The sequence below is a fragment of the Punica granatum genome, chromosome 4 (genome assembly GCF_007655135.1).
Source record: "Punica granatum isolate Tunisia-2019 chromosome 4, ASM765513v2, whole genome shotgun sequence".
Classification (NCBI taxonomy): Eukaryota; Viridiplantae; Streptophyta; class Magnoliopsida; order Myrtales; family Lythraceae; genus Punica; species Punica granatum.
The window spans coordinates 14099775-14125127 of NC_045130.1; the positions used below are offsets into that span (position 1 = coordinate 14099775).

The 25353-nt window shown below is 40.1% G+C and overlaps 5 protein-coding genes across 8 annotated transcripts; 2 read left to right on the plus strand and 3 right to left on the minus strand.

Moving 5' to 3' along the window:
• LOC116203857 (protein phosphatase methylesterase 1) lies at nt 1–4033 on the plus strand. Its single transcript, XM_031535811.1, has 13 exons — nt 1–255; nt 339–423; nt 530–600; nt 687–801; nt 924–1003; nt 1314–1398; nt 1504–1584; nt 1995–2089; nt 2378–2428; nt 2919–2999; nt 3110–3182; nt 3276–3353; nt 3556–4033. Exons 1-13 carry the CDS (start codon nt 140–142, stop codon nt 3592–3594), a joined length of 1050 nt encoding a protein of 349 aa, XP_031391671.1. The 5' UTR covers nt 1–139; the 3' UTR covers nt 3595–4033.
• Nucleotides 4034–5977: 1944 nt separating this feature from the next.
• Nucleotides 5978–9448, minus strand: LOC116203858 (protein-tyrosine-phosphatase PTP1-like). 4 transcript variants are annotated; one of them, XR_004156308.1, is made up of 10 exons: nt 9095–9447; nt 8343–8439; nt 8132–8214; nt 7912–8055; nt 7635–7772; nt 7337–7485; nt 7105–7246; nt 6634–6719; nt 6243–6527; nt 5978–6145 (listed from the first exon to the last, which is right to left on the minus strand). XR_004156308.1 is itself a non-coding variant. In XM_031535813.1 (10 exons), coding segments are annotated over exons 1-9 (1032 nt in total). In that variant the 5' UTR covers nt 9287–9448; the 3' UTR covers nt 5999–6402; nt 6485–6526. The 4 variants fall into 4 exon arrangements, 3 of the variants coding, with proteins under 3 accessions (XP_031391673.1, XP_031391672.1, XP_031391674.1); XM_031535813.1 differs by having other exon boundaries at nt 5999–6402; nt 6485–6527; nt 9095–9448; XM_031535812.1 differs by having other exon boundaries at nt 5999–6527.
• Nucleotides 9449–12900: 3452 nt separating this feature from the next.
• Nucleotides 12901–15604, plus strand: LOC116204059 (transcription termination factor MTERF4, chloroplastic-like). The gene is made up of 2 exons (XM_031536114.1): nt 12901–13245; nt 13902–15604. The coding sequence occupies exons 1-2, from the start codon at nt 13162–13164 to the stop codon at nt 15426–15428; spliced, it is 1611 nt and encodes a 536-aa protein (XP_031391974.1). The 5' UTR covers nt 12901–13161; the 3' UTR covers nt 15429–15604.
• Nucleotides 15605–16117: 513 nt separating this feature from the next.
• LOC116204060 (cytochrome c) lies at nt 16118–17987 on the minus strand. The gene is made up of 3 exons (XM_031536115.1): nt 17780–17987; nt 17096–17229; nt 16118–16551 (listed from the first exon to the last, which is right to left on the minus strand). Exons 1-3 carry the CDS (start codon nt 17889–17891, stop codon nt 16456–16458), a joined length of 342 nt encoding a protein of 113 aa, XP_031391975.1. The 5' UTR covers nt 17892–17987; the 3' UTR covers nt 16118–16455.
• A 5397-nt stretch (nt 17988–23384) lies between these two features.
• On the minus strand, nt 23385–24352 carry LOC116203244 (ethylene-responsive transcription factor ERF022-like). Its single transcript, XM_031534922.1, has one exon. The coding sequence runs from the start codon at nt 24323–24325 to the stop codon at nt 23660–23662; it is 666 nt and encodes a 221-aa protein (XP_031390782.1). The 5' UTR covers nt 24326–24352; the 3' UTR covers nt 23385–23659.
• Nucleotides 24353–25353: the final 1001 nt, after the last annotated feature.

Consider the following 25353-nt stretch of genomic DNA (forward strand, 5'->3'; position numbering starts at 1 on the left):
TCGTGATGACGAGGCGATAAAAAGGAAGTTCTTCCGCTTTAATACGGAAGTAGAAGGAGAAGGAGAAGGAGAAGACGCGATCAGTTTTCCTCTCATAATCAGTTTGATCCGACAGAGAGCGCGCGAGCTTCCTTCCGCCATGGCTTCCCCCAACCTCAACGCTCTTCCCGAGGAGAACAGCTCGGAGGATAAGGATCAGCAGCGCCCTCAAGCCAGTTCGAGCTTCGACTCGCTCCCTCACCGCCCTCCTGCTCTGTGAGTCGCCCTTATCTCAACATCTACCTCTTCGATTCGGGCATGGCCTCCAATAGGCGGTGCTAATCGCGCGGCTTTTTCAGGATCTCCAAGCAGGCGCACTCGCCGGTGGAGTGGAACCAGTATTTCGACAAGGAGGAGGATGTCCGTATTCCGGAGACGACTGATGTAGGTGATCGGCTCATTTTGACTGCGATTTGATGTTAAGCCTCGTTGGATTTGCTCTCGCAGTTTCTGAATCAACCTCGATGTGCGTGAAATCCTCGTGTTTCAGGTCTTTCATGTGTATACGGCGGGAACAGAGGGACCGGTGGTGTTTTGCATCCATGGAGGCGGTTATTCAGGGTAATGCTACTATTGCTTCGACTCTGGGAGAAATTTCTAATTCATATTTCCGGATGCATTTGTTGAATCGCCTTTCATTTTTCCAGGCTTTCGTTTGCGTTGGCTGCTAGTAAAATTAAGGAGAAGGCTCGCGTGGTTGCTATGGATTTGAGAGGACACGGAAAATCGTCCGCTGAAGACGAGCTCGACCTATCAATTGATGTATGTATCTGTGACATTACATGTCTGTTCACAGCTTTAGCTTGTGTTTTTGCATGATTTTCTTGGTGGAAGTTTTTACACTGTTCGTTTTGAAGTCTAATGCTGGACTTAATGTTTGGCAGACCTTGTGCAACGATGTTTTGGCTGTTATAAAGACAATGTATGGAGACTCTCCTCCTGCTATTGTACTTGTGGGCCACAGGTATTGCTTCAAATAGTTTGATTTTGCATCCATGGTGAATCAGAAGCAAGAGTGAAGTATTTCGGGGAGTGCACAGCACATTAGGGAATGCTCATTGTAGAGTATTGTCGTTTCATAGTACGTTATATGGGCCACGCTTTTCAAAGCAGGGCTCTCTGAGTTTGTAATTTGATATGTGGCTTCCATCTAGATTTTAGTTTCTAGCATAAGTACTCAGGGTAATTATTGGCCCTGTAACATGTGGCTACTGGTGACACAGTGCTGAATAAATTAGATCTCTCAATGGTAATATCCTGATATGTAATTGCAGCATGGGGGGTTCAGTTGCTGTTCACGTTGCTGCGAGAAAGGCACTTCCAAGCTTGGCTGGCCTGGTTGTCATAGATGTTGTGGAGGTATGTATTCTTATACTCTCCTCATGGTTCAGTTTTTAACAAAATCAGATCCAAGTTAGTTCATTATTGAGGTATAACAAGGTCAGTAACAGCTGAAAATTTCAGGGGACAGCCATCTCTTCACTGTTTCACATGCGGAAAATTCTATCGGACAGAATGCAGCATTTTGCAAGCGTCGAAAAAGCGGTGGGGATTATTCTTCTGTGATTCATAATCATGCAGCTGAAGTTGGTTTTCTCATGTGCAATTGAGCTGCTTCATCAAAATTCTTCGTCTCTCTGATCTATATTCAGTCTTTTGACCAAGACAAGCATCCTTATTATTCTGATATGGAAATCTATCTGCTTTGCTCCTATATGTGAAAAGAGTGGCTGGAAAAGCTAAGGACTCCTAAGTCCTACCTATATTACGTAGTGGACTTAACCATTCAAAGTTTGTTAAAGATTTTATCTGAAGTATATCATCCATCAACTTGCAATTGACATATTATATACTCTTTCTGCATTTTTCCTCTGCTAAAATTGGCTAGTCTGGGTTGCTAGCTGAAAGTAAAATATTTAGCCATTAATTGTTTAATTCTGTTTTTCCCGTTATAGATTGAATGGAGTGTTAGAGGAGGTTCTTTGAGAAACCTTGAATCAGCACGTGTATCTATCCCTCCAACGCTGAAGTATGACGACTCAAAGCAATGGTAGGTTTGAACTTCATCATCTTCACCACCTGGAATAGTAATAATAATATCACTATTGTTAACATTTACATAAGCAATACATTTACATTTCTTAGAGCCACTGGGCAGTTACTGAATCAAAAGTCCTCACTGATCCTCAATATGTTTTGTTTATGATTTTAGCAATTAATTTTCCAGTCAGTAAAAAAGAACTCAAAAAAATTTTTAGTTCATCAAGTAAGTCTGTCCTCTGAAGTTCTGGTGGAACCATGTACTGAGAATCATTGAATTTCTTTCTTTGTGATGTAGTTATGTTCACCGAGCACGGCTTGAGGAAACAGAACAATATTGGAGGGGCTGGTAAGTGGCTTGCCTCTTGTATGATTGTATCAGAAAGTAATCTGTTATCTTGCCTGACCTGTCATTTGTGTAAATGTTGCTTAAGAAAAGGGTGTTGCCCTAGTGAGGCTACCGCATAGCATTGCAGGTTTTCATGTTATCTTTCACCAGTGAATCAAATGCATATTGTTAACTTGTTCTCCTGTCTTCCGATTTCACTAATACCGTCCAGAGTGTGAATAAAGATAGCAATTTAGGCGAGAACTGAATAGGTAGATTCTTTGTGTAACTTGTTGGGGACCTACTTGAATAATTAACTAGGCCTATAGAGTATGATTTAGTAAATTCCCTGACTCATATATGCCTTGGAGGATACAAGTGTTACTATCTTCTTATTACTTAGAAATTGATATTGTGCTCAGCTTTGGGTCTTATAGTCTCTTAAGAAACTTCTAATATAAGAGTTATCATGATGTCTTGTTAATGGGTCAGCTTCCACGTGATATTGTAGGTATGAAGGCCTTTCGGATAAGTTTTTGTCGTGTCCTGCTGCGAAGGTCCTGCTCTTGGCAGGAACAGATAGGCTAGACAGGTTCTCTCATCTGATCCTTGCAACTGTTTGTTATGTTAAATATGTTTCCATGATTTGTCAGCTCTATAGCAGAGGTTTCTCTGATTCGCACATATGTTGTTTTTCAATAGATCTCTTACAATAGGACAGATGCAAGGCAAGTTTCAAATGATCGTTATAAGGAACACTGGGCATGCCATTCAGGTCTGTTTAGCTCCTCTTGGCCAGAGCTGTACATTCATTTTCGTTGTAAATTCATTCGAGGAAATTAAGTTGGATTGCTTGAAAATTTTGCAGGAAGATGTACCTGATGAATTTGCAAATCATATACTGCACTTTATCTCTCGTAACCGCATAGGTTCTCGTGGAATCGAGGTTGGTAGATATGCCGTCAGATCATCAATTTCTTTGCTGCTATCCTAGAGTAATCCTTTTCTTTCTAAAGAGCCACATGCTTTGTCCTTGATAATGCCGATACAAATTGGTGGTATGTTTTTGGACTTCATTTGTCTGCGATACAGATTATGTTGAACTATCTACTTGTTTAGAAATTCATTCTGACTATATCTTGATACAGATTCCAGGACTACGCCGACCACAGCCATTGCATTCTTGATCCATGACTCCAAATAACTCTCCACTGCTCATTCCTCCTAAGCAGATTGAGTTTCTTCTGCTGATCAAAGTTTGGTCCACCTCCTTACATCATAATCAGAAGTTACCAGCTTCATAAGGAACGATCAGGGTTCGTCGTCTGCTGTGTTAAGGGAACAGAAGGGTTTCATAACCATCACTTTCGATCTTTCAGTTCCCTGTCATTGTTCTTGTCTGTACAGGCTTTAGAGAACTGATGGGTCTTGCCTTATTTACCAAGGGGCAAATGCACCCTATTTCAAGCTGAGAGATTGAAACAAAAATGGTTGCTTTACATGATGCTTGTCCGCATCTTTTGATATTATGCTTACATTCTTTTTTGTATCTGATTGCCATGTAACGCCTTAGGCCTTATTCTCTGATGTGCCCTAGCAGCGACGAAGGAGCTGCTCGCTTTTACATTTGGCTGCTCAAAATTCTCGCAAGAAATCGTCTTTGACTATGACTTTATATGGCAGCAGATATATGGTGCTATAAAATGCAGGATGGTGCTATATATAAGGGGGATATATATATATATATATATATATATATGTATGTATGTGTGTAGAGAGAGAGAGAGAGAGTGGATTGAGAGAGTTGATGACCATCAGCTGCTATGCCATTGCCATGCATGAAGGCAAGTGACAGAGAGAGAGAGGGAGGGGGGCATGCAATGCAATGCAATGCAAATGCAATTGCAGTCGGAGGCCTTATCCACAAGCAGAGGAGTGAAAGGGGAAGGGAAAAGGAAGCAATGAGTTAGGAGTCTCTCCTTGGGGAATGGTGTCAGTCAGTCAGTAGTTTACGTACTGAATTCTGAGGGGGGAGGGAGGGCACGCTTTTCATAACGTTTTCGCCAAGTATTTCCCTATTGCCTGTCGATCGCTGATCCCTCCCTAGACCCTACCCTTCCGGCTTCCCTTCCTTGCCCTCCCCTCATTTATTATTATTTGCAGTTCAGTGCATCATCAGAAGAAGAAATTAAGAAAAAGAAGTATCCATTCTCTCTCTCTCTCTGGCACTCCATGCATGTCTGTCTGTGTGCGTGTGCATGGGTATTATTTTTCGTCGACGGTGAGTTGGTGGTGGTGGTGCAGCTGTTGCTCCTTTATCTTGGACCTGGCGAGCGAGATAAATGTATTGTATATGTATTGTATTGGATAACATGGTATCGTCAGACCGGATACAACACTGAGGAGGAGAGCGGACCCGACCCCCAGCGGAGTTTCAAGTTTCAATAATGATCCCAGAACGTTATCCAGTCAGTCATATACACGTGTTCATACATACATACATACATACATATATTATTATTATTATTATTAGTGCGAATATCATATATATATATATATATATATATATAGGGGGAAAAGGGGGACTGGACTAGAGAGGGGAAGACATATATATCTATCTTTGATTAATGGTCGGTTCGATCGTGTTGACTTTTTATTTTGTTTCTACTCTTTCTGGCCGACTTTTTTCTTTTTACTTATTTTATTATATACTATATAATTTATTTATTATTCATAATACATAGATGATATGATACAAGAGCGGTGAAACGAAGGGGAGGGAAGCAGTGACCAGTAAAGCTTTTGTTTGAGAGAGAGTCTGACGGTGGCCAGGAATGGGAAACACGGTAAACTGTGAACAGATTTAGGAGGACGAGTCGGAGTTGGAGTAGGACTACGAGTGGGCCGTGGGCCAGCCATCGTGTTGGGCGACGAACCGTCCATTACTTCACCTTACTGACGGTGCCGGTGTCGGAGCCGGTGGTGCCTCTTCTACTTCTTCCTCCTCCTCCCTCCTTCGACAATAATAATAAATAAACGTTAAGAGGAGAGAGCCAGACTCTTTCCCTTTCGTTGTTCTCTTGTGAGTTAATGCCTCCCCCAACTACTAAACCCTCTCTCTCTCTCTCTCTCTCTCTCTCTCTCTCTCTGCTTTTATTTGACTGACTGATTCTGACTGACTTCATCTATCTTCAGTTTCATCTTTCCTTCCTCATGAAAATCACCACCCCATCCAGACAGAACAACAATAACAAACAAACATAGATAGATAACTCAATGTATTAGTTTACCAAGACAGACACAACTTTACCGCCCCATCCATTTCCATTTCCATTTCCTGGAACCGTCGAGTCAAAGCCTAACCTCTACCCTCCCCATCCAATCGGCCTCATTGCGCCTCCACCTTCCCCCACCCCACCCCAACCCAGATCAGACCAGAGCAGACCAGAGCAGACCAGACTGCCTCCATAAATTCCTTGCACTAAGTCCTCCTTCATTACTTACTCCGCCACTGGAATTTAAGAAAGAAACTACCGATCCTCTCTCAAAAAAAGAAAAAGAAAAAGGAAGAACGGAAAATACCCAAGAGGGCGGGTGCAATATTGTTTGTTAATTTGAGTATATACCATTTTCAGTTCAATAAGTATGTATTTGGAAGCAAATCAGATACAGGAGACAAACAATAACTAATATATGCCACCATGTCTTATCTCTTCAGTGAATAAGCCCCCAATCAACCTAATTAAATCAGAGATCAGAAGAAGAGTCCAATGCGATGGAATTATATAACTAATGGAAGAGTAGAAAAGGGCGAGAAGCATGCCATTGCACAAACCTAGTAGGTCAGATACTCCACTTCACCTCGAACATATACTATTAAAAAGTGCGGAGGCCCATCTGTCAGGATTCGAAGTCTTCACTTTCTGTATCGTTTGCCTTTGATCGGTCAAGGATTGGAAGCATCAGCAACGAAAAGGTTTCCACATGCGACACCGCTGTTCAACGGCCAAGTGAGCTATACCTAACTTTAATTTCGCCCCCTGTCCCCAACCAGGAGAAATGCCATAAGAAGCTCACCGTTATTCAGAGTTTGTTCCAAGACGTGCTACACTCGGTCAATCTAACAGATAAAAGAGAAGGAGAATTGAATAAATCCATAAATGATTTTACAAAAATTATAATAACACGCCAGAACAGAGACTTGTGCGAGCAATTATTGGAGATACCACTTTGAGGAATTTCTGCTGCCACCCTCCGAGATAAGATTTTCCAGTTCGTCGATGATGGCGTCATAGCAGAAGCGGTATTGCTCCTAGTCATTGTTATACAATGGGAGTCAACAGAAACTATCAACAAAAGGTCAAATTGGATGCAAAAGTCAACTCCGAGATTATGACTCTGATCCGGGGACTGGGAGCCCAAGGGCCGAGGCAATTTCAGAAGCACGTGAGAAAGTCAAAGTGCAGAAACTATTTTTATTTATTTATTTATTAATAAGTGCAGAAACACTTGAACTGTAGGGAAGGGTAACTTCTCATAATATAAGAGCGACTTACTGAAACATATAAGAGAATCTTTAAGACACAACCTTAGTTTGTGATACTCATTTCACAAGATTAAAATAAAACCAAGTTACTGCAAGACAAACATATGCATACTGAATACGAGTAAAATCTAAATGACAACATCGACAATACCTTTGTTTGGACCATCCCAATTCTCTGAGACCTGAAAGTGGCTATGGTATTAACTAGATCTAAAGCAGACATGTCCCCGATGAGGATTCTTTGTATTGTGTTGTGGATGGTGCAGTATGTTCCAGTCCTTCCTATTCCTGCACTGTAAGAGAAGATAATTTCTCAGTGAAAAGAAAAGAATGACCTTGTTGGCCCCAAAATCTAGACATGTAGTCTTAGATTCATGCTGAACCTGCAATGCACCACTATAGGACCTAGCCTTGGTGGTATGTGACATATTCTTTCGAAAATTTCACGAACAGCGACTGTATCTGTTGGAACTCCATGATCAGGCCAATCAGGATACTGAATGTGCAAAACAGACATTGGAGGCTGCTCTGCCTGCAACAGAGGAAGGGAAAGAGGTACATAAAAGATGTAAAACACCAATATAGGTTACTTCATTTTCCATGACAAGGAGTATGATGTTTTGAAAAATCAGACTAAGCTTGCGAAATGTAGAACCAATTTATTCAAGTATGCTACCTTACCTCCTTGTAGTTTACCTCCAAGTGCCGTAAAACCAGTGAAGTCTCCGTAGTCTTTATCCATTTGGTCTCAATACAAATGTTACCAATGTCTCTGGGACCATCTTCGGCTTGGAAATAATCTCCACATTTCACTATCTGCTGACAAATGAGGAAGATAAACCCACTGGATGAATTATGAAATGAGTGTGCATTCCAACTGGGGACATCCCTGATATCACTGAATTAATCAATAACAGGAGTCCCCCATCTATTAAAAATGACTCTTGCAAAGCTTTACCGGCATGTAGTTATCAACCAACCGAGTAATCATCACTATTGCTGGACAACGGTACTGAAGTACCATCTCCCAGAAGTCCTCATAGGTGTGCGGCAATGGACCTTGGGTGGCTATAAAGTGAGAACACTCTTCACTTGAAGAAGCCTACATTAAGGAGAGGATGGGATCACAAATGCTCCGAAATGTTTCACATAGATTCTGATGGATACTAGCTACGCACCGAGATAAAGCTTGCATTAATATAACCCTGTGCAGCTGGTCTGTAATCCTTACACGGGTCAAGAACAACCCGATTCTCGTCAACTGAAATTAATCACAAAGGACAAATCTTAAAAAGGGGAGCTCCACAGGACGTGGTTTTTCTTTTTTAATATATAATATATCTAAAAGCCAGTGCCAATTGATGCAGATAAAGAAGGAATCACACTTACATGGAATGACATCTCGGTAGCGGTTTTTGCTCAAATTGACATCAGCAAGAGCCACGGTGCAGCTTTTAATCATCTTTGATGGCTTTATCCTGTTAGCCTGCCACCAAAACAGAAACATGTAGAAGCCACAGACTAAATAAAGTTTGTACATTATTTATTCATCAAGCTACATGTTTGTCATGAAAAGCCAATCTTTCTCATCAAGACTGAACACACAGTAATTTCATCACCTTGCCGAATGTCAGAAAGCAAGGAGACCGGCCACAAACATCACCCGAAATGAATATCCGCAGAAAGCATTTCATTTATCAAACCTTTCCAATTAAAAATTTGTGACAACAATTTTCAAAGACGACACAAATGAAGCTGAAGTTTCTATATAGATTCAATGCCACTGAGTTGTTATCGGCTTGTTGCTTCTTATGGGGGCCAGCAGTCAAGTCCCAACTATAGCGGACTGGTGAATGCGATGTAAGGGTACGGGATTTCTCTCTCAGGCACGCTAGGAGGCCCGAGAATAATGAAAAATTGAATCTTTGTTTGCTACCATAAAGCAAAAGCACATAACTCAGGATCAGCAAAGAGCAGCTTAAATTGACTTTTGATGCTATGAGTACTGACCTTGTATCAGCAAACACAAACGCCGAGAAACCAATTTCCCCAGAAATAACCGGAAAAAAAAATAAAGCGTGAAAATGGGGGAACTAGGCTCAGCTCAGCCCCCAAAGAATCGATTTTTGGGAGAAGCAAACCTGCAAATGAGCAAACTCCTGCAAGATCCGATCAGGCGAGTGGATCCTCTCTCGGAGAGCTCTGAGGGCTTCGGAACAGAACATGTACTGGTGGCGGGCAAGGGATAATTTCGGGGGGGAATCAGCAGAGAAATCGAAGAGCTTGTTAGGAGGGACCGGTGTGGAGTTAGCGGCAGCTGGGGGATTAGCCATGGGCGAGGGCGGGGGTCGCTGGGGATGGCGGAGGCTCCGAGAGCGCCGGGAAGTGATGTTCCCCAGTTCTTTAGGTTACAAGACGGACGAAACGGTCTCGTTCCAGTCGTCCGAGAGAAGACGAGAAGCAGTAAGAAGGACGAAGATGAAGAAGATGAGTAGCTCGGCTTGATTCGGTTAAAGGGACGGACATTCCTGCTTACTCCTTCAGTCCATAAAAATGGGCTTGGGCTTTAACTGGCCCGAATAAATTGGAATTAAATATCAAAGTCGATCCCAAGATAGACGAGTTGCATCATTCGACTCTCTTCCATAAAATTTAGAGTTAAATGCACTTGCTCCTTGATCTATGAGGAGAGTTTGGATTTGCCCCCTAACCTTCAATTTTTTGCAGAACACCTTTCGACCTTACCGGAAAATAAGCAAGATATCCCCTCAACTAATTTCTGATCAAAATTCTGACAAAAAAAAGAGCACGTGCCACTCACATGTCAAAATAAAAGGGTAAAATTATCTCCATAAATAAACTACCAGGAAAAAAAATAGAAAGTATCTGAACCAGAGAAATTAGGACGTCGATCCCCCACCGCGTCTTCTCCCCCTACGAGCAAAAAAGCCTGCACCATATCCGGCCGCAGCGACCCATTGCTTCAATGTTGTGGATCTTTCAACAGAGTAGGATCTTAAAGAGGGTGCTTTTTCCATTTATGAATGAAGCCACTGATATCTTCCAAAGACACGAATTTATCGATGTTAAGTCTGGTAAGTTCTAATTTTAAGAATTTTAGTAAATTGTGGGATCGAAAAAAATAACACTACCATTTATATAACTAGAGTTTGCTTAGGAAAGCTCTGAGAAAAATGGAAATCTATTCGTGAGACATGAGATATAATAGGCTAGCCACTATTTTTTCTCTGTTAATTGTTTTGCAAGGCTTTTGGAACAACACAAGAGCTTGCTGTATAGATATTGCAATTGTGATTCGATTGCTGAAGGCCAACTATTGTTTGAATATTGCAGATACGCTTAGCAGAAGCACATCTGCAGAAAACTTTGCCACGAGGAGCGAAAACCGAGCGGATGGATAAATTGTCGAAGCTTGAAGGTTGGCGGGAGGAGTTGAAACTGCTGGAAAATGAAGGTGGTGTTTGGTTTCATAGTAGGATTTTAGAATTGTGATTTTGATTTTGATTTTGAGTGGTATAAATGGGGTCCACCCTTTGACTTTGTAAGAGTTATGTTGTTTTGTTGTGGAAAAAAGTAATATAAATGGGACCCACTCTTTGACTTTGTATGAGTTATTTTGTTTTGTAGTGGGTAGAATTAAGTTAGAATTGTGATTCTAAAATATAACTCTGAAACCAAACAGAGCCGAAAAGTCCAGGATGTAGAAATTGTGAACCGTGTGGTTCATTCCTCCCTCTTTGCCTAGTGAGAAGGCAGAAGCTCGTGCATCAGAGCGGTGATTCTTCTTGGCTAATGGGTCCATGGTTGCGATCATATCATCCAGGGGAATCTTTTTTGCTAGAGTTTTCAGTCATTGTTGATGGTGCTTGTTCGACCTCGGTCTTCTGGTAGTCAAGGACTAATTCTTTGGAGTGATGTTCCCTTTTTAACCATTATATGATAACATCTAAGTTCCAGTGACTTGCAAGTCAAAATCTATCAAGTGACAGGCATGCTCAGTTTTTCTTATGGCTCCTCTTGTAAGAAAGGGAAAAAGAACGTGCATGAACATGTGTATGCAAGCTTTGCATTCGAAGATGAGTTTACCAACTGTGTTTTCCTTTCTCGAGGACACGAACATTGCGCTACGCGGAAAATCAAGATCTGAAAATTTTCAAAAAATGATGAGTTGAGGGGATCAGTTGGCACTCTGACACATTTTTCCATTTTGCTGCCGCCATGGCAATTTCTCAGGTTCAGACTGAACTCACTTGCCGAAGAAGATGAGGATGAAGAAGAAGGAGCTAAGAAGAAAGTGATTCCGCAAACATTAGAGAGCTCAATCACCTCTATCTCCCCGCAATGGCATCTCCTACTTCTTCAGCGGAATTCTCTCTGCTCTCGAAGCTCGAATCCCTCCTCTCCTCCTCTGGTCACGGCCCCGATGATGACGATGAGATCCGCACTCTCTTCTTCGATCACCTCCTTTGTTCTGGTCAACGCAGGAATTCGCTGAATCTTGAAGCTAGCCGAATTGATTCGAAGTGGATGAAAATCGCCGAGGCTTCGAAGCAAGAGTGAGGGTTTGTGAGACCCGTGATCTCTTCCTTCTCTTCTTCAGCTCACGGAGGCTCTAGCTCGTCCTCTACGTCTATGATTTTTCATTTTTCATTTATTTTTCTTCTTTGTTTTCAATTAATAAGTGTATGACCTTTTTGCCTTTAAAATTCTCACATGACATGCATGTGACTTGGCTTGTCCGGAAAAGTGGCCGGAAAGTACATTTAGGGTGCATCATGCTTTTTTTTAAAAATAGGTCAGGTTGCAAGTTGCAACTTTTCAAAGGTCGGGAGGCGCAGTGCAACTAAGTCCAAAGGTCAGGAGGCAAATCGCATTTTACTCTAAAATTTATGTCACTTGCATCCTTTGTTACAGCATTGTCCTCTACAGTATCAAATTCTAGTTAAACTATTTTTTCTTAACCTAAAAATGCACAAACTTTCATTTTTTTCAACCTCTAAAGAGAGAGAGCTCCAATATGCTCGTTAATGGTAGATTCTAGTAGAGGTAGATTCTTCCTTAAACTTTCATATGGTCAAAGTCTTTGGATCGTGAGGAAGCTATAGGATATTACTATTTGCGATTTCGTTAAACGGTTTGTAAGATATAACCGCTTGAATTATGATTTCGTAATAAAAACTAAATTTTGGACCAAATTTTTGAAATCATTTCTTTACTTTTGACTGCACTCTTGTTTACGAATTATAATTTATTATATTAGCTTTTCATAAGAATAAGTAATTCATTAATCGGATATCCGAGTGAAGAGAATGAAAGACTTGAACGGAGCCATTGTACCACCATTTACAATAGAGAGTGAGAGGAGGGGATGAGAGAGAGTGGGAGAAAAAGGATTATATTGATGTAAAATAACATAAGAAATAAAAAGGAAAAAAATACAAATTCAACAAAAAAATGATGAAAAAATTAATTTAAAAAAAAATCACCTTGAGGACCTATTTGATAATCAGCAAATTTGAGTCCTTCATGGAGTTATCATAAGAACGAGTTGGGATCTCTGGGACTGATTTGATATAAGAAAATACCGAATTGATTTAACAAGGGACCAAAAGTGATGTAACAAGTGACTAATTTTTTGTAACAAGGGATCAAATTAATATAACAAAGGATCAATTTGATGTTAGAGAGAACGAATTTGATATTATAGAGGACAAAATGATGTAACAAAGGATGCAAGTGACGTAAATTTTATGGAAGAGACTCGAATGATGTAACTCGTCTATCTCGGAAACGACTTTGATATTTAATTCCAATTTATTCGGGCCAGTTAAAGCCCAAGCCCAAGCCCATTTTTATGGACTGAAGGAGTACGCAGGAACGTCCGGCCCTTTAACCGAATCAAGCCGAGCTACTCATCTTCATCTTCGTCTTCGTCTTCGTCCATCTTCCTGTTTCTCGTCTTCTGTCGGACGACTGGAACGAGACCGTTTCGTCCGTCTTGTAACCTAAAGAACTGGGGAACATCACTCTCCGGCGCTCTCGGAGCCTCCGCCATCCCCGGCGACCCCCGCCCTCACCCGTGGCTAATCCCCCAGCTGCCGCTAACTCCACACCGGTCCCTCCTAACAAGCTCTTCGATTTCTCTGCTGATTCCCCCCCGAAAGTATCCCTTGCCCGCCACCAGTACATGTTCCGTTCCGAAGCCCTCAGAGCTCTCCGAGAGAGGATCCACTCGCCTGATCGGATCTTGCAGGAGTTTGCCCATTTACAGGTTTGCTTCTCCCAAAAATTGATTCTTTGGGGGCTGAGCTGAGCCTAGTTCCCCCATTTTCACGCTTTATTTTTTTTTCCCGGTTATTTCTGGGGAAATTGGTTTCTCGGCGTTTGTGTTTGCCGATACAAGGTCAGTACTTATAGCATCAAAAGTCAATTTAAGCTGCTCTTTGCGGATCCTGAGTTATGTGTTTTTGCTTTATGGTAGCAAACAAAGATTCAATCTTTCATTATTCTTGGGCCTCCTAGTGTGCCTGAGATAGAAATCCCGTACCCTTACATCCCATTCACCAGTCCGCTATAGTTGGGACTTGACTGCTGCCCCCCATAAGAAGCAGCAAGCCGATAACAACTCAGTGGCATTGAATCTATGTAGAAACTTCAGCTTCATTTGTGTCGTCTTTGAAAATTGTTGTCACAAGTTTTTAATTGGAAAGGCTTGATAAATGAAATGCTTTCTGCGGATATTCATTTTGGGTGATGTTGGTGGCCGGTCTCCTTGCTTTCTGACATTCGGCAAGGTGATGAAATTACTGTGTGTTCAGTCTTGATGAGAAAGATTGGCTTTTCATGACAAACATGTAGCTTGATGAATAAATAATGCACAAACTTTATTTAGTCTGTGGCTTCTACATGTTTCTGTTTTGGTGGCAGGCTAACAGGATAAAGCCATCAAAGATTATTAAAAGCTGCACTGTGGCTCTTGCTGATGTCAATTTGAGCAAAAACCTGATTTTGGGCAGAACTCGACCATCCCCATCTGCCCAGAACCCTGGTATCCAAAACCCTGATGGTATCTCCCAGCTTCACGCTTCATTCTCCACACAATCATCCAAATTCCCAGAGTATGAAATGCCTTCTGTTACATGGGGTGTGGTGCAAGGCCGCAAGGAGAAGCTGGTGTCCCGAGTAATAATATGTGATTACCTGAAGAGTCTGGGGATAATTCCTGATGAACTGGAGGACCTGGAGCTGCCTTCCACTATCGAGGTCATGAGAGAGCGCGTCGAGTTTCTGCAGAAGATGGGACTGACTATTGACGATATCAATGAGTACCCCCTATTGCTAGCCTGCAGTGTGCGGAAAAACATGATCCCCGTGTTGGGCTACTTGGAAAAGATTGGGATTAGCAGGTCGAAGTTGGGTGAGTTTGTTAAGAATTACCCGCAGGTTTTGCATGCCAGTGTTGTTGTCGAGCTTGTGCCAGTTGTTAAGTTTCTACGTGGACTCGATGTGGAAAAGCAAGATATCGGCTATGTGTTACAGAAGTATCCCGAGCTTTTGGGGTTTAAACTCGAGGGGACAATGAGCACTTCAGTTGCTTATCTTGTAAGCATCGGCGTCAATCCCAGGGATATAGGTCCTATGGTCACACAGTATCCGTATTTTTTGGGGATGCGAGTTGGGACTATGATTAAGCCACTCTGTAACTACTTGGTTTCCCTTGGCTTGCCGAAGAAGATACTAGCAAGGATGTTGGAGAAGCGAGCTTACATACTGGGGTACGATCTCGAAGAGACAGTGAAGCCTAATGTTGATTGCCTGATTAGCTTCGGTGTGAGGAGGGAAGCTGTTGCTTCCGTTATTGCTCAGTACCCCCAAATTCTAGGATTGCCCCTGAAGGCTAAACTGTCTTCACAACAGTACTTCTTCAGCTTGAAGCTTAAGATTGATCCTGAGAAATTTGCCCGTGTGATAGAGAAGATGCCGCAGATAGTAAGCCTTAATCAACAAGTGATTATGAAATCCTACGAGTTCCTTTTAGGGCGGGCAATCCCATCTGAGGAGGTCGCGGAGATGGTCGTGAGATGCCCTCAGTTGCTTGCGCAGCGAGTAGAGCTCATGAAGAACAGTTACTACTACTACAAGAGCGAGATGGGGAGACCAATCAAAGAGCTCGTAGACTTCCCCGAGTATTTCACATATAGCTTGGAATCAAGAATCAAGCCTAGGTATCAAAGGTTGCAGAGCAGGGGAATCAGGGGCTCGTTGAATTGGTTCCTGAATTGCAGTGACCAGAGATTCGAAGAGAGGCTGCAGGGCGACTACATCGAAGCGGATGCCGCAGGTCCATCGTTCTGCATGGGGGGAAAGTTGGAGCTCCCGGGGAGTGAAATGGTGTCGGATGAAGAGGATGAGAGTGAGGATGAAGTGCTTTACCGCAGGACAGTTTCTCTGTAGCTGAGATTTTTGTTTTTACATGTGTTACAAAGAAGAGTAGCTTTGCTTATTTGGAATATTGGATGGAGCATGGAAGGGATGGAAAATGATGATCAATTATTTATTACTGGTTGGTAGAATAGAAGTTTGTTTCTTCAACTCAATTGGGAAAGAGTTATTTTTCATTTCAAGCTTTTCATCGGCTGAGTTTCAATTTCGAGTGAGATGCTAAACACGAACCAATTGATATATATGATGATGATATATAGGTGAGAACTGAAGGAGCTAATCATATCAGGAGTTGAATGAACATATACTAGCATAGCAGAGGCATCAGTGAACTGCCTTCTAATCCCCCGTGCCACTCCGAATTTGTTCATATTTCAACTGAACTCGAGGGCCCAGCCAGTGGATGATGAATTCGGGTCGATGTTAGATTGGGAATGGGAATGGGAATGGCGTATTTTAATTTATATTGTTCTTGTTCTTGTTCTCTACAGCAGCAGTTGTCCCTTTTTATCTATTGCGTCGTTTCCATAATCCATACGTGGTACCTATGCGCGCGCGCGTGTATATCTATATATATGCGTGTGCGTGCGCGTGAGAGATCAGATATTAAATCTAGCAGTTCTCAGTATATACAACAAAGCCCAAAGGTGAGTCGATGAACTATCATCTGACATTAGAAAACGCCGGATCGACAAAAGATAGGAGGAGACAATCCGCTAAGCAAGTTCTTACATATAAATAAAGAGTAACCAGAGATCAATCATTGTTCATAAAGCAACTAGACTTGCAAGAAGTAGCGTCATCATCAGGTTTACTTCAACAAAATTTGCACACGTCGAATTTGCCCAACAACGGCATGATCTCTTAGAAAAGAAAATACTTTCCGGGACATGCTCATTTACAAGAGCAGGAAAGACCTATATAGAGTTTATTTTATTGGGGGGGAAAAAATATCGCTTCCGCGGTTCCGCGTGAAACAAGAATCATCTTCAACAAATGGAATGGAGGGGGGGGGGGGGGGGGGGGGGGGGGGGGGGGCTTAAGAGGTAGTCGATTGCTTCAGATATGCGATAAGATCGGCGCGATCCTGTGGCTTCTTCAGTCCAGGGAAAACCATCTTAGTTCCAGGAATGTACTGCATTATACACAAACATGAGTGGAATTCAGTAAATCTCAAATTTGTACAGGATAACACCCCAACATGAAGACAACACCCATGTTCAGAAGCTTCTTGGTGCCGGGCAGAGCAAGGAGGGAACACTCATATTCAGAAGACAACAATACGAGTTATCTCGCAACCTCATCCGTCTAATTGATAAAACAGAAGGTAGAGCATGATATGGAATCCGCACAATCTTAGTCCTCCCTCCCAGCAAAAGCTTATAAGCCAATTTATGTGACACCGGCCCTACAAATACTAATGTGAGATATAATTGACATTCTTTCTCCAAAAAAAAAAAAAAAACCAACCGCGCAGGATCCCCCAAACATTTAGGTAAACTGATTCCGATATTTCTCTTTCACTAGTTACTGGTACTGGACATGCCACAGTAAATAATAACACGGATTAACTCAGAAGACTCCTTGAACATGAAGCATGCTTGAAGAGACTAAATCGACATTCATAAAACGATTTAACCAAATGTAATGAGTAATGAAGATTACTGATGCATTGGTACCTTCTTGGGATTAAGCAAGTAGTCGTAGAGCGTCTTCTCCTCCCAAATGACGGCCATGTTCTTATTTGCAGCAGAGTAGGAGTACCCTGGAGTTGTGCCTGACTGCCTACCAAAGAGGCCATTCAGATTCGGCCCTGCAAATACCATCAAGGCTGTCAGATTAAAGGCACTCGAGACTGACATGACACGGTACTTCACATTCACCGAGAAATATCAAAATCTTCCGTAACTGAAAACCGGAATATGAAATTTGCGTTTTCCCTGTAGGAGATCGTGTCATTTCATTTCTGCCATTCACGCATTCAAATGTTTCAAAACTGAATACTAACAGAACAAAAGATCTCTAACTCACTCGCAACAATCAGATCACGTCAAACAGATGGATCTCATTCCCATTTCATTCTTCCTTTCGAGCTACCAAAAGGCAAGAGGGATACACACACGCACGCACATACACAGATACATAAGGCAGCAGACGTCCTTTGGATCAACACAATCACGGATCTGAGAACCAGCTTAACAAATGAAATCATCATAAAACAACAAACTAATGAAGAATAATTATCAGATCTATCTCCATCATCGATCAAACATCAGCAATCGTCATTCACAAGCTCAGCTACAGCAAAGAGATTGGATTCTCCGGTCGGTGAGGACAAAGAGAATAGCGGGAGGAAATGAAACCTTGCTTGTGACCGGCGCCTTTGTCAACGGTGTGGCACTGAGCGCACTTGGTCCTGAAGATCTTCTCTCCGGCCTGGGGGTTGCCCGGTGGTGCTTCGCTGAAGGACGCCATTCTCGCCCGCCTCTCTTCTGTCTCTCTCTTCCCTTTCTCCTTGCAGAAAAGCTTTTGGTTAGGGTTTCTTCGAGGGTGCGGGTCAAAAAATTGTTGCTTGGAAACGAGGCTCCCACGAGCCCCGCCACTTGGCAATATTTGAGTGGTGGTTTCCTCCGCCTGTTGCATTCAATGGATCTCCACACCGAAGATTCTTTATTATTATTATTATTATTATTTCTTCTTTTGTTTTTTTTTTGGTTGAGAACAAATTGAATTAGACAACTATTTGGGTTTTTTTTCTGGCAAATTTCAAAAAAATTAAAAATTACTTTGCTTATTTTTCTGGTCAAAGACAAAAATAAGAGTTGTCGTAAATAAACGGAATATTAGATTAATAAATCACACACTTTCAAAAAATTCACAAATTTACCTTTGCCTTTAAATTTTTTAACATGTAAATTCGCAAAATTTCATTCTATTTCACATCTACCAAATTGTTGGATGCCCACTAAATATACTAACGAGAAATAACAATGCATACATGGCTGATAAAGTCTTACGGGCCACACTTAATTGGCATAAACCGATTAATATAAATTAAACATGTCAAAATTGACCGAATTTATTAGAATTGACCGAATCGGTCAAGCTAGTCAAATTAACCAAGTTTGACCATATACTTTTTCCTCCCGCAACCCTAACGCCACCTCTTTCTAAATCCGAGCCTGTTGCAACTACAATAGTCATTGTTCATGCCAACTTTCTGCGGCGGCGACGACTGTGATTGTTGTCAGCTCAATCTAGACTAAACTAGCTCGAGAGGAGACTACTTTGAGGAAGAGCTGGCTCGGGCAGGGATCAAAACAGCGACAACGGCTATAAAGCACAGAGCCTGACCACGATCTTGACTCAAGGACGAAGTAACCAGTGACCCAGATTGCGAGGTGCACCCGCGACCCTTCCCTAGTCGCAATCGCGTGCATCACTGCAAGGGGCTGCTATCGCATTCAAATGGGTCTGGGTAGTAGACCTTGATCCTCCTTTTGTTCTGGTTTGTTGTCAGTGTCGCACTCTAGAGGCATGCCTTAACGCATGGCCAGGGACGACACACTGGCTGGCTGCAATCCTTGGGTCGGCTGGAGGGCTTTCATAGCTACCAGAATTGAAATAACCCTTATGCACCTTTTGGTATAGTTTGGAGATGGAGAAATTGGGGGGTTTGGAGGGTGGCAAAATGGGGAAATCATCTACGCGAGGTAGGACCTAAAAGTCATATAGGCTTTCATTAGCTACACATGTACTGTTATCATCCACTTCAGTAAATTTGACTAGACAATTTACCTTTTGGTAGAGGTGATAATAGAGCAAAATTTGATGAATTTACAGGTCAAATAAAAAAATGGTAGATTTGAGAATTTTAGAAAAGTTTATGATTTTTTAGGCTAATAACTCTAATTAAAAGCACAGACTTTCACATTTGTATTGTTTACGAGCAATTTTGTTTATGTTTTTCATTAAATTTTCTTCACTTTCTAAAATTTTAAAAATAAAAGGGTTAATAACATAAAAAATCACGACTTTTGTCAAATTCTTATTTCTAGCACGACCTTTTCAGAAATTGTATAGAAATGCGCGACTTTTCGTTTTAATTTCAAATCTAACACGACGTTAAATTTTCTGTTTATTTTAACAGTAACGGCTCACTTTAATAACAAAATCTTCTCAAAAAAAAAAGAAAAAAGAACATAATAAGTAGTTATATACAATTTTTAAAGAGGTATAAAATCTTATATTAAAATTTAATGTTATAAAATAGATAAAATAATTTATACAAGTCGAGGATAGTGCAAGTATCCGTCTTGTCATAGTACAAAAGGCAATGACTTAATTAATCTTTACAATGTGGCAGCTTGACTTTTGCAATTTCATTTCTAACAACCAATGGCATGGTCTCTTGATAAATCGGTTATATAATTAGATATTGGGGTATTTGCCCAATGTTACATCACACGATAATCACGTGACATGTTCCAGATTAATTGAACATTTTCATTATTTTTTTTTTAATTTAAGGAAGAAGGAAAGTCTCTCCTTTCTCAACATCCTTTTTTTTTTGTAATGTAATTTTTCCCTCAAAATTCTCAACATTATTTTTTACCCAGTTGAAAAAAAAAGAGTTCTAATGGAACGTGGTGAACTATTTAATAAGGAATATCATATTTTTGGTCCTCATTATGTGGCTTCTTTTATATTTTTTCCCCAAACACCTTCGCTTAAAAGCATACATATATTGGCTAATTAGCTTCTTGATTACAAGTCATCGGAGAAAAGATTCATCGACTACATAAATACACAGTTGACTAGACAACTGCATATATATAAGGCACCATACTTGATAACGCCATTTATTGATTAATCTATCAGTTGTTAGTAGAAAATACAAATGCTTCCCGGTTGATGTGCCGGACACACTACGTGGCACACCATGATTGGCCTTTTGTCCATGTCATCCCAGTTTTGACGAATATTAGATAGAGTGATGATTCTATGAATGCCGGCAAAATTGAGAATGAAGTGACAAAGGGAATAAATTTGGGACGAGAATTGTAAGACATTCAAAATTGGGGATACTCCATAATTACTATTTTTTTCAGCTTGGCCAAAAAAAAATTATATTTTTTCCAGCGTAGAAGGGGGAGGGGAAAAGAAAAAATCTCATGGACTAAATGAGATTTACTTATTGCCAGCTTTGAAATGGGCCCCGCTGGCCGCCCAAATCTGATATAGGCCCACGTAGTACTTTGACTCCTCGGATTTGCGGACCTGACTTAACCTTCCTCAGGAAAAAAGGTAATTAATTTTTGACTTTTTTTCTCGTACGAAGAGTCTAATGACAAAGTAGTTTTCACATTAGCAGCCCTATAATATAGTTAAGAAAGACCAACGTGTGATTAGCATTTAATTAGACTCGTGTAATTTCCACTAATCAAGACAGAAATTAATTTAGATTTTTATATAAATAATATAATATTATTCAAATGTTAAAACATTAAAATATTTCCCAAGATTTTGGTTTTGACCAATATTTTATTTTATTTTATTTATAACAAGGGTGTCTGGGTTTCGCTTGACATGTGAATACACTGCAAGCCCATGAAATAGGTCAGTCAATCAACATGTCATGTAGGTGGTCCAATATTATTTAATGCAAGGTTGGCATGATGATTAAAGAGTGTGACTTCCTTAGACAAGTCTTAGGTTTTAGTCACCCCAATCCCGGACATGTGAATATCATGCGAGCCCCTGAAATAGGTCAGTTCGACAGCAGGTCGTGTAGGCGGCCTAATATTATTTAATGCAATGTTGGTATGGTGGTTAAATAGTGTAACTTCATTGGACAACTTCTAAATTTAAGTTACCCCTCAAATTATGTAGGAGAATACTCTTTATTGGGTCACGTTTCAGCCTGTGGCTGGACTAACCTGTCTCGTGGACTTATAAGGTGTTCATGTGGATCCTACGATTAGTCATACGAAATCCGGACACTTTCGTTATAAAAATATAAAAATGAAACATCAAAATATTGGTGAAGACCAAAATCTTAGGAAATATTTGACATACTCGTGCAATATATACACACACATATATACAATAAACAAGAGCCATATATGTGCTCTGTGCGTTTTTACGTAATAAATTTATTATGATCTATTTATAGTGAGCATTTTAGGAAGAAGAAAATATATACCAATTACTTTCACTTATTATCTATGTACTATATATGTATGCTGGCTTGGTACTTGGTATATATACTAGAAGTCGGTTGGCTTGCATATTTTGCGAGCTATTCAACAATTTTATATCAAAAAATGTGATGATTAAAGAGATAAAAAAAAGAAAGATGGTAATATCTTTGTTGAATCGCTAATGTTAGTGTTTACCATGACAGTAAAATCCTCATAATTATCGGTCTTTTTTCATATTTGATCGCCAGAGAAGATCAACCAAGCTTGTAACTAGGCCTGGACAAATATTGCTCACAACTAAAGAATAGAAGACGTGAAGAGAGTTCAATGTTGATTATGAAGTTGTTTTATATTTTTTCAAAATATATTTTTCCGAGTATAACCAAGCAGTTATTAGGTGAAGAATTCCAAAAGTCTTGAAACAATTATGGAAGTCACCCTTTTCGATACGTGAATGAGATTTTTTAATTTTTGCACTTCTATGATATGGCACCACAGTATTTCGCCTTTTTTCAGTTGAACCATAGTATTTCGTCTTTGTCGCACTAATCTGGTAGGCAATTGAAAGGTCACCCAACCTGAAAGAGAATTGGTTCTACATGACTTGTCTTTAATTTGAAACATTGTCTTTAACTTTTATATATTGTACATATATACTCAGTGCACGTGTTTTTATAATGTTCAATGTAATCAATAGCTGGTCGATCGAATCTCGTATTAGAGAAAGCAGTTGGCTTAGCATATTGGCAAATATATTCATTTAGTATTTTCAGGAAGTATATGTGTTTTATTTAACACAAGAATAATTAGAGAGTTATGCCCGGACCAAAAAAATCTAATTATTTCTTTTTTTTCCCAAGAAACTCTTCAGTACACGCATATAATAAAAGAATAATGATCATATCATGTTAAATTTACTTGTTTATTTCATAATATAAGAATCTACCTCACTATTTAATTTTTATGCTTATCCCAAAGATTAATTTATCCTCTATAATTTCTAATTTTGAATATATCACGCCTCTACCTTTATTTTTCCGAAAATAATGAAGATTTTATCATTACAAAGAGAAGTGCACAAAATAAAATGATCGAGAGAAAAATTAAAAGAGCAGATACATTGAAGGCACCTCCTAATTAATTAATTTTAAGAAAAGAAGATAAGTGTGGGAAAAAAAGAAAAGAAAAGAAAAGAAACATCAATGGCGGGAATACAATTGTAGACAAGCCGGTCACCAAAGTTCTGAACTCAATTAGTAGAATTTTATTATGCTTATTCTTCAAAGGCCAAATAAGGGAAAAGGAGAAACATAATGCGTTCTTGAAAAAAAAAATGAAACTAATACACAAAGAGGTCTATTTTTTTTCCCTTTTACAGTGAAATCATAATGCGTTCTTAGTTTATCAGTTGAAATTAACTCTTACTCGCGCATCGGCTCGGTCTTCAACTATTATTACACATAAGGGAGTCTTTCTTTTTTTTTTTCTTTTTTTTTTGCCCTTTTGGAGAGATCATAGAAGGTTATCCTATCGGCTCAAAGTGGCCCTTTGCTTGAGCATCACTTGGATATTTTAGGAAAGTTACAGCGAATAATTTTTATTAATCCTCTGCACGAAATTCACCGCAAAAAAAATTTCCTATACAAAAAATCAAAGAATTAAAATACTTTTACTGTAATGATAACTAAATCGTGACCATCATGAAGTGATGAAGAAAGCAAACTGACGCTCCTTTAACTCCAAAGAGATAACATGCACTATAACATAACCTCAAAAAAGAACAGTCATAACATAACATTGATCATTAAATCTTCACTCCATAGTGTAAAGACAAAAGATGTTACATAGAGGGGAGCAACAATTTATTAATTCAAAGAAAAAATAATAATACAGGAATATATATTATTTATATCCTAACTTTGCCTTCTTTTCCCAATTAAACATTACGAAAACTAATCCCAACATATTAAAATATTTGGAATTAATTTTTCCCCATAATTCCCCTTCAAGTTTCTCTAAGATTAATTAATTCGTTTTAAATTAATCCCAAATGGAGTAGTCATTGTAATTAAGTTCTTCCCTCACATCCAAGTCCATTGCATCAATGTCATCCAAGATCATCCCATGATGATGATCATCATGATGGGGCTCCGCAAAAAACATAGGCCCCATCAACTGATGATGATGATGATGAAGATCCATCATCCACATCTTCGGAGAGTCCATCGGAGTTTCATTGATAGCTTGTATCTGACTCGGGCTGAGCCCCATTGTTGCCACCGGGACCGTTGTGTCCCCGACCTCCGAGCCCCCGCTGTGGTCTTGCAACCCCGCTCCTCCTCCTCCTCTATTCAGCCACTTGAGCAGCCACAATGCAGCTTCCTGGGCGGCCGACTGGACGTCCTGTGGCCTAGAGCTCGCCGGCTTGGGGAACAGCTCCGCCAGCTCCGGGAAGTTGAGCCTCGCACCACTTCCTCGGAAATGAAGGGCTGCCACGTCATACGCCGCTGCTGCCATCTCTGCAGCCTCGTAGCTCCCTAGCCATATCCGGGTCTTCTTCCCTGGCTCGCGGATCTCAGACACCCACTTCCCCCATTTCCTCCTGCGGACTCCTCGGTAGTTATGGTCGGTACGGTCGACGTGAACACCACCGACCGGGTTGCTCCGACTCTCGAATAGCATAGCTTCTTGTTGGGCTAATTCCATGATTGCTGGAAGCACGAAGCTAGAGCTTTTAATTTCTAAGATTATTTGCCCCATTTCCTCGTGCATATATATAGTGTCATATACTAGAGTGCATGACAGGGACTGATCAATAATTATGTGACAAGTGAGCTTCCACGTAGTTTACTTAATGAGAATGTTGTCAAGGCGAGTGAGTGAACATATATATATATATATATATATATTTTTTTTTCATATGACGTAGTGATATATATTTAAATACATTATTTTGTAGATGTATAAAAGCCATTGAATATATATTCAGATATCATGCCAGTTGATGAGCTAGGGATTCACCTCATAAATCACGGTAATTCTTCACCGAGCTAATTTGAGCAAGTCATTTACATTCGTATTGAGAATTACAAAACAAGTCCAATCACTTATAAATTTAGTGAAAATTTAAAAGTTCGTCGAGGAACCATCTCCTTAAGGCTTTGGGCAACATTACAAGATCATAAAAACTGTGCACTCTCTCTTACCATAAAAGAAATATATATATATATATATATGTATGTATGTATTTTCAACGGCATTTTGAAAATTATATGAAGCAAACTCTATAATATGAAAGCAAAGATTTGGAGTAGATTTGACCCGTTCTTCATCGTAAAAAGCGAGTTCCAGTGACTAAACTCTTTCTCATGAACGAGAGACGCAGAATCGAAATTGACAGCAAAGTTAGGTGGTCCGAAAGATTTTTATATCTATTTTTATCTAAATTCAGTGCGAAGATTCTAAAGATAATTTGTGGTTTAAAATTTTATTATTATCAATTATTTATGAGAAAACGATGTTTCCCTATTCGTGACGCGGTAATGCGACGTGTCACCGTAGGAGATCTGGCCTATGAAGTGATCTTCCTTTTGGTAATCAATATCTCTCTTTTTTTTTTCCCTCTGTATTTTTATTTTAGATAAGATTATATAAATAGAAAATATTTGAGGTTCATGCTCCATGGGATTTCCAGTATCTATCTTGTGCATATCTTTAGTGGCCCATTAGATTCT

What these genes read in the sequence shown, in the direction of transcription:
- LOC116204059 (XM_031536114.1), top strand. Translation starts at nt 13,162, where the DNA reads ATGTTCCGTTCCGAAGCCCTCAGAGCTCTCCGAGAGAGGATCCACTCG. An exon ending in AGGAGTTTGCCCATTTACAG is followed by an intron (nt 13,246 to 13,901) that starts GTTTGCTTCTCC and finishes TTTTGGTGGCAG; the next exon opens with GCTAACAGGATAAAGCCATC.
- LOC116204060 (XM_031536115.1), bottom strand. Translation starts at nt 17,891, where the DNA reads ATGGCGTCCTTCAGCGAAGCACCACCGGGCAACCCCCAGGCCGGAGAG. An exon ending in AGGCGCCGGTCACAAGCAAG is followed by an intron (nt 17,230 to 17,779) that starts GTTTCATTTCCT and finishes TGGTATTTGCAG; the next exon opens with GGCCGAATCTGAATGGCCTC. An exon ending in ACTTGCTTAATCCCAAGAAG is followed by an intron (nt 16,552 to 17,095) that starts GTACCAATGCAT and finishes TGTATAATGCAG; the next exon opens with TACATTCCTGGAACTAAGAT.
- LOC116203858 (XM_031535813.1), bottom strand. Translation starts at nt 9,286, where the DNA reads ATGGCTAATCCCCCAGCTGCCGCTAACTCCACACCGGTCCCTCCTAAC. An exon ending in TGGTTGATAACTACATGCCG is followed by an intron (nt 7,773 to 7,911) that starts GTAAAGCTTTGC and finishes CTCATTTGTCAG; the next exon opens with CAGATAGTGAAATGTGGAGA. An exon ending in TTGGGATGGTCCAAACAAAG is followed by an intron (nt 6,720 to 7,104) that starts GTATTGTCGATG and finishes AACAATGACTAG; the next exon opens with GAGCAATACCGCTTCTGCTA.
- LOC116203244 (XM_031534922.1), bottom strand. Translation starts at nt 24,325, where the DNA reads ATGGAATTAGCCCAACAAGAAGCTATGCTATTCGAGAGTCGGAGCAAC.
- LOC116203857 (XM_031535811.1), top strand. Translation starts at nt 140, where the DNA reads ATGGCTTCCCCCAACCTCAACGCTCTTCCCGAGGAGAACAGCTCGGAG. An exon ending in CATGGAGGCGGTTATTCAGG is followed by an intron (nt 601 to 686) that starts GTAATGCTACTA and finishes TCATTTTTCCAG; the next exon opens with GCTTTCGTTTGCGTTGGCTG. An exon ending in TTGCAAGCGTCGAAAAAGCG is followed by an intron (nt 1,585 to 1,994) that starts GTGGGGATTATT and finishes TTCCCGTTATAG; the next exon opens with ATTGAATGGAGTGTTAGAGG.